This window comes from Arachis hypogaea, chromosome 6 (genome assembly GCF_003086295.3).
Source record: "Arachis hypogaea cultivar Tifrunner chromosome 6, arahy.Tifrunner.gnm2.J5K5, whole genome shotgun sequence".
NCBI lineage: Eukaryota > Viridiplantae > Streptophyta > Magnoliopsida > Fabales > Fabaceae > Arachis > Arachis hypogaea.
In genome coordinates, this window is record NC_092041.1 from 12,859,296 (window position 1) to 12,867,076 (window position 7,781).

At 32.7% G+C, this 7,781-nt stretch overlaps 1 protein-coding gene across 2 annotated transcripts; it reads right to left on the minus strand.

Annotated features, from left to right (window-relative positions):
• Positions 1-343: 343 nt before the first annotated feature.
• On the minus strand, positions 344-4,374 carry LOC112696105 (uncharacterized). Of its 2 annotated transcripts, none has more exons than XM_025748707.3 (7): positions 2,460-4,374; positions 1,818-1,974; positions 1,652-1,728; positions 1,519-1,558; positions 1,318-1,375; positions 939-1,011; positions 344-825 (listed from the first exon to the last, which is right to left on the minus strand). In XM_025748707.3, exons 1-7 carry the CDS (start codon positions 2,802-2,804, stop codon positions 715-717), a joined length of 861 nt encoding a protein of 286 aa, XP_025604492.1. In that variant the 5' UTR covers positions 2,805-4,374; the 3' UTR covers positions 344-714. The 2 variants fall into 2 exon arrangements, with proteins under 2 accessions (XP_025604492.1, XP_025604493.1); XM_025748708.3 differs by having other exon boundaries at positions 939-1,008; positions 2,460-2,928.
• Between the last annotated feature and the right edge of the window lie 3,407 nt (positions 4,375-7,781).

The window sequence follows — 7,781 nt, forward strand, 5'->3', positions numbered from 1 at the left end:
GGCTTCTGGAAGTGGGTAGAGAGATTTTAGGAGCAGTTACTCATTTGAATGAGTGTTTATCTGCCAGCCAATCTTCGTCTCCAACTTCTTTGGAATAAGTCGTGGTGAGAACCGACTTCATCAGGAGTAGGTCGGTATAAGGCGAGGCTCAATCCTTTGGATTGGGCCTTTCGTTGGGTCCTAAGCCTTATCATTGGGTCAGGGTATGAACACTTCCTATACCGTTAAATCCCTGCTCAGCTTCTATGTATATTTATAATTATTATACTTTATGAAAAGTTGCTTCAAAAATATTCCAAAGATTATCATTCTATCATTTATTATTTTGTTGGGCTATAGAAAGTACGAATAATAATATATGATATAATTGTTTAACTAACACATATTCTATACATTTATTTAATTACAACCGGACCATACAATATAACCATGGACTCGGTGTATTAACTAAGATTAATTAGCCATCCAACTTCGATAATTATTATGCTAAAAATTACAAAATGGACTAATAAATTAATTAAACATGTATCCATAATTAAGCAACTACCATAAAAGGATCCGTCTCTCTTTCACATTTATCCGCAATCCAATAATATTGGTAATTGCATGAAAGCATATAGCATGGCCATATGGCACATAATTATAGAGGTGGCAAAATAGATTAACATATCAAAACAATTGACCCATCTCACATCTAGTTTTATGCATAATGTCTTAAGGGTTATTTAATTTCTTTCCCACTTTGTTTCTTTCTTTTTGTTGATCTAACATCATCTTGAGCTGCTCTCTTTGCTGTTCAATCAGCATTTGCAAAGTTCGTTGCATCTAATAAGCCATAAAGCAAAATAGCCTCGTTACAATAATAATTAACAATAAAATTAGGAAAGATGTATATGTGTTCAGTGGTCACTTTTGATCAAGTAATTGATGATGATTACCTCCAGTTGTTGATGAATACTCCTGCGGACCTCTTGTTGAAGTTGTTGTGATTCCTCAATTTGTATTTGTCTGCTAGAAAGCCAAGTAATCTACGACTTTATACATCTGTATATAGTATGTTTATATGGTGGTTTGCAAAATAAAAATGCTAGGTGCACGTTCAAAATCTGGTATCAAATTAGTTATCATGTATTATATTTTGGTATAAATATATGTTGTTTAATTAATTTTATGGTTGATTTTTTGTTGTGCAAGTTGTTTTCAAAGTGAAGGGACTAGTAATCAAATGGATTAGGGGCAACTAATCCGATGATCAATAAATAAAAGTATCATAGCAACACATAACTAGGTTGCTGTAACTCAGTTGATCGATCTTACATTTTGTGTTGAAGTTGATGAGTGACATCTGTTTTATCTCCTTCCTCAAATGATCTTTCTGATAGTCAAGACAGTACATAATTTACACTCATCAGAATATGAGAATTATTTGAGTATTAATTCTATAATATTACGTTTAATTCTCAAGTGTTCTCAAGAAATATGTAACAATTAGCACATTAAAATTGTTGAGTTAGTTACCATGTGAAGCTTTGTGGTGCCATATTGTAGACCTATATTTCTGCAAGATAATATAAGTATATAACTAATAGTTAGTTTAATAGCAAATGAGGTACATAACATATATAGAGCAATAAACATTTAATGAAATTACCTGCAAGTGACTTTTAATGTGTGTAATTGACAACAAATCAGATTTCATCATGTCTAATATAGCCTTAGGCTTTGCCTCTGCCATGAATTAAGCAAGGAATTAATAGTAAGAGATATATAGAAGAAGAGATTTTAGTTGCTGTATGTGTTGAGAATTGTGAACTTACTATGCGGACCACCGAGTCTATTAACAACGGTCATGAATGGCTCATGCAGATCTTTGGTCCATCTTATTCTTCTTTTAATCGATGATGACGATGATGATGATGGACCTCTCCTATAACCACAGTTGCTAGAACCACTCACATAGCCTTGCTTTTCTGTCTTTGACCATATATATTGCAATCATGTAGTTTCAGAGCCAAATTGGGGGGTGAATAATAACTACTCTCAAATTATTTCTTAATAATTTGTTAAGATATCAAGATTTGTTACCTGAGCCAATTAGTCATTAATAATAGTAGTAAGCTAAATAGTTAAAAGGTGCGAGGTAGACAAATTCTGTTTGTGTGTGATTAGTGAATTAATTTGTTAGAATATTGACTATAAATAGTTGTGTAATCCGCAAACTAGCTATAATTGACATAGTCTCTCCATACTCATCTAAGAAGATGCGGGTTCGAGTCTCTCTATCTTTATTCTAACAAACTAATTCATTAATCACACACTAACAGAATTTATTCACATCAGCACTTTCTAACTAACTAATATTTAATTCAAGAAATGATTATGTAACTTATTCAAGTCATTAATTTCTACTAATGAAGGAAAGAAGAAAAGGAGGTAAATTTATGAGAAGTAATAAGAACCTGATTTGTTTGAAAGCAAATCTGAAGAGGCTTCTCATGATGATCTGTAGCATCATATTCATGATCATCATGAACATGATGTTGTTGTGGATAGTGTTGATGGAAGATTAGCACATCATTAGCAGCAGCAAGATCAGAGTATGAAGAAGGAATAGTGTTGCATCTTTCATAAGAGGAATAGCTATCTGCACTACTACTGCTAATACTAGAAGACTCAACTGCATCAACAACTGTTCCTGTTGTTAATGGAAGCTCAAAGTTCCAAGCAGAAGCAGGAACAACCTCATCATAATAGGGCTCATAACTACTCTGATCTTGTTCCCAGCACTCACCATATTGGTACATGCTTCTTTCTTTCTCTCTCTTTTGCAAATGCTATAGCACTTGGTTTATGTGTCTTCTTCATCTCTTCATTTATATCCCCAAACAAAACCTTGTTACTAAAAAAAGTAATTTATATCTCTATGTTTCTCTACTTTATTTATAATGTATGAGGACATAGCTTTGTCCAAGTGCATAGAGAATTTCCGAATGTACAAGGACAATTTTCTTGTCTCAATTCAAACATTGCTTGTGGTTAGCTTCATAGAGATACCAATAGTCACCTACATCATATATATACTATAGTCTTAGTTTATTTTATAAGAGATTCACATATACCACTTGCAATTGTTTAATCAATTTTGTGATATTGTGACTCAGCACAAACAATGCATTGAGTTAAGAGCCTCCTATTTAAAACAAGAAGGAGAAAACAAGAAGATTAAACTGCATAATAACGTAGTATATGTTGACATGGGAACAAGATTCCTGAGCAATTTAGGTCATGTTTAATGTTTCCTGTTCTTGTTAATTAGTTGTTAAGATAAAGATTCTGTATTAATTAAATAGGAATAGGAATATATATGTATTTATATCGACATGCAAAAGTGGAATCATGTCCAATAATTAGCTTAATTAGTAGGTTATTTTAATGAGAAATGCTATTTGTACACCAAAATTAGCGATTAAAATTATTTATGTATAAATACATGTATAATTTAATTTATTTTCAATGTGTATTTATATTCTAACATGTATTTTATACTAGTAGCAGATTTTAGTAACTGATTTTGGTGTACACATAGTATAACCTTTGAAGAAATAATAATTAACTTTTTAATGAATTAAAATAGGATTATGCTATGTGTATACCAAAATCAGCCACTAGTATAAAATACATGCTGGAATACAAATATACATTAAAAATAAATTAAACTACACATATATTTATACACAAATATATTAGTGACTAATTTTAATGACTGATTTTGGTGTACAAATAGCATTTCTATTTCTTCAAATACTTTTTATTGGTTATAAAATACCAATCAAAGTATCATTATTAAATTGACGTGGAACCAACGAATGGTGTACATTTGAAAATATAAAAGAAGAATCTAAAAAGAACATATTTCATCATTTTAATGTTTGTATCATTAAATTACTTATTCCAAAAATATTGATCATTACAAAAGATAGTAATTTACAAATAAAAGAAACTGATAAAGTCATTTTTGTATGTTGGCTAGGAGAACTTTTCTTTGTTACAAAAATCTCAAACTCAAGATCGAATTTCTTTCAATTCCCAACGTACATCTTGAAAGCTTTGTTTTTATTTAACCTGGTTCACTTACCAGTGAAGTCATATTCGAAAACCTTCACCCAACGAACAAATCAAAAGAAGGAATAAAAGAGTAAAAGACAATCTCATACTAGAATTAGATCATGTAAGTATAATACCCACACTTAATTGGTCCTAGGATCACTCACTCATATAAATGACGCTATCATATTTTCATCTTTCAAACTCACTAATACTCATAAAATAAAGGAGAGAATTTCAAAACATACTCATTTTCATTATGGAACACATATATACAATTCACAAGGCATATGTGCCTTTATATAGGCAATACTTCCTACTAAAATAATAATTTATGAATTACAACTCAATTTTGTAATAATTACTATTTTATGAGTTGGCTTCATGAATCTTCTTTCAACTTGTATTCATGTAGTTTCCATAATCTTCTAATTTTCTTGACTTCCAATTTCAATTCAATTTGATTTTGAATTTCTTCAATGTTGTAGAATGTTGTAGGTGTACTATTCTTTTGAATGTTCTTCAAAAATCTTCAAGCTTCCAATATGTTAGCTTCTAGCAACATCTAGCAAATTGATGATTATTGTATTCAACTAAAACTTTGCTTCTTCTTTGACCATTTTGACTTCAAAAACTCTTCATGAAAATTCTAGTGATGCAAGTTGATTTATAATGAATTAACATTGCCTCCCTTAAATCAAGCTTGCAGAATTAATCATTCCAAGCATCTTCTTCAATTTGTAAAATAACTCTGTCTTCAATGGCTTTGTAAAGATATCTGCAACTTGTTCTTCAGTTGGACAGTACTCGATCACAACTTCTTTTTCATTCACCAACTCTCTGATTTTGTGAAATCGAATATCAATATGCTTCGATCTTCCATGGAATACTGGATTTTTGCAAAGTGCAATAGCTGACTTGTTATCGCAAAATATTGTTGTTGGAGTATTTTGTTTCTCGTTCAATTCCTCAAGAATTCTTCTTAGCCAAACTGCTTGTGTTGCACAACTTGCTGCTGCTATATATTCTGCTTCTGCTGTAGATAGTGCTACTACTGGTTGTTTCTTTGACGACCATGAAATTGCACCAGAACTAAGATGAAATCTAAACCCTGAAGTACTTTTTCTTGTTTCTATATCTCCGGCCCAATCACTATCAGTGTAGCCAACAAGGTTTACTTCATTAGTATTCTCATAATAAATTTCATCATTTAAAATACCTTTGATATATCGAAGAATTCTCTTTGCCGCTTGCAAATGGTTGGTATAAGGCTCCTCCATAAATCTGCTAAACAAACCAACTCCAAACACAATATCTGGTCTAGTTGCAGTCAAGTACCTTAGACTTCCAATCAAGCTTTTGTAATATGTATGATTTACTGCTCCTCCTTTATCTTCTCTCAGCAATTTGAATTTCTCTTCGACTGGAGTAGAAACTAGTTTTGAGTGCTCCATCTGAAATTTCTTCAAAATATCATTTGCATATTTCTTTTGAGAAATGAAAATTCCACCATCTTTTTGAACTACTTCAATGCCAAGAAAGTAAGACATCAAGTCCATATCTGTCATTTCAAAGTGCTTTATCATAGCCTCCCTGAATTCTGCAATTATCTTCAAATTGTTCCCAGTAAAGATCAAATCATCAACATAAAGACACACGATCAAGATATCTCCATTTTCAACGAACTTGATATAAAGAGTATGCTCAAACGGACATCTTCTGAAACCATTCTCAATGAAATAAGAATCAATCTTCTTGTGCCATGCTCTTGGTGCTTGCTTTAATCCGTACAAAGCTTTCTTCAATTTATAAACTTTATCTTCTTTTCCAAGAACTTCATATCCTACAGGTTGCTCAACATACACTTCTTCTTCTTCTAAAGTGCCATTTAGAAATGCAGACTTAACATCCATTTGATGTATCTTCCACTTATTTTGAGCCGAGAGTGAAATAATCATATGAATAGTATCTAATCAGCAACAGGAGCAAATACTTCAAAGTAGTCGATACCTGGTTTTTGTTTGTATCCTTTTGCAACTAATCTTGCTTTGAAACGATCAACTTCACCACTAGGTTTGTACTTAGTCTTGTAAACCCACTTTACTCCAATCAGCTTCTTATCTGCTGATAAATCTGTCAGCTCTCATGTGTCATTCTTCTCAATGGCATGAATCTCCTCATCCATTGCTTTCTTCCAATTGTTGTCTTTAAAGGCTTCTTCAAAGTTCAACGGCTCACAATCTGAAAATAGAGCAAAATTTATGATTTCTTCATCGGACGGATCGTTGTCATTGCCAACTTCATAATCTGCTAATCTAGCAGGTAGTCTCCTCTCTCTTTGAGGTCTTCTAGATGATTCTGGTTGTTCGGTTGTGTCTGGTTGTCTTTCTTCATTATCATCACATGTATTTGAAATTACAATCGACTGCTTTTCTGTCTTTGTGTTCCAGTCCCACATGGCTTTCTCGTCAAACGTCACGTCTCTGCTGATGATCACTTTCTTTGTTTCTGGATTGTACAACTTGTATGCTTTTGAGTCTGTGCTATAGCCAATAAAGATACACTTCTCGCCTTTGTCATCTAACTTCTTCCTTAATTGATCTGGTATGTGGGCATAAGCGATACACCCAAAGACTCTGTAATGATGAATGGAAGGCCGCTTTCCACTCCAAGCTTCCTCTGGAGTTTTATCACGAACACTTTTTGTTGGACACCTGTTTAAAATATGAACTGTTGTTGCGACTGCTTCTGCCCAAAACTCTTTAGGCATTTGTTTTGACTTGAGCATGCATCTGACCATATCCATGATGGTTCTATTCTTTCTTTCAGCAACTCCATTTTGTTGAGGAGTGTATCTAGTTATTAGTTGGTGTTAAATTCCGTGTTGCTTAAAGTATTCTGAACATGTAAGATATTCTGTTCCTCTGTCTGTTCTGAGAATTTTGATTTTACAGCCACTTTGTTTTTCGACAAACGCCTTGAATGTCTTAAAGACATCAGATGCTTCTGATTTTTGCTTCAGAAAGTATACCCATGTATATCTACTAAAATCATCAATAAAAGTGATAAAGTACCTGCTACCACCATTACTTGGAACTTCTACAGAACAAAGATCTGAATGCACAATTTCAAGTAATCTTCTAGCTCTCCAAGACTTTCCTGTAGGAAAATGGACATCTGTGCTTCTTTCCCATTTGACAAATCTCACAAACACAATTGGGAATATGAATCCGTGGTAGGCCAGAAACAAGTCCTTTTCTTGACAGGTAATTTAAGCCAGAAAAATGAAAGTGCCCAAACCGCATATGCCACAACCAGTTATCATCAAGTATCACAGAACTCATGCAAGAGGGATTAACATGTTGAATTTTTAACGGAAATATTCTGTTTGAAGTCATCTTTGCTTTATCAATGAACCTTCCATTGTTGTCAAATACAGTGCAATATCCATGATAAGTTATCATCTTATATCCCTTCTCAGATAATTGTCCCATACTCAGTAAATTATAATCAAGTTCAAGAGCATAGAAAACATCAGAAATATAACTCAGAGAACCATCATTCAATTTAATTGGTATGTGCCCTTTTTCCTTCAATAGAGATCTTTGTACTATTACCAAACTTCAATAATAGTTTAACTGAATCATCTAATGAAGAAAATAACTCCTTTCTACCAG

What these genes read in the sequence shown, in the direction of transcription:
- LOC112696105 (XM_025748707.3), bottom strand. Translation starts at nt 2,804, where the DNA reads ATGTACCAATATGGTGAGTGCTGGGAACAAGATCAGAGTAGTTATGAG. An exon ending in TAGACTCGGTGGTCCGCATA is followed by an intron (nt 1,729 to 1,817) that starts GTAAGTTCACAA and finishes AATTCATGGCAG; the next exon opens with AGGCAAAGCCTAAGGCTATA. An exon ending in ACATTAAAAGTCACTTGCAG is followed by an intron (nt 1,559 to 1,651) that starts GTAATTTCATTA and finishes ATTATCTTGCAG; the next exon opens with AAATATAGGTCTACAATATG.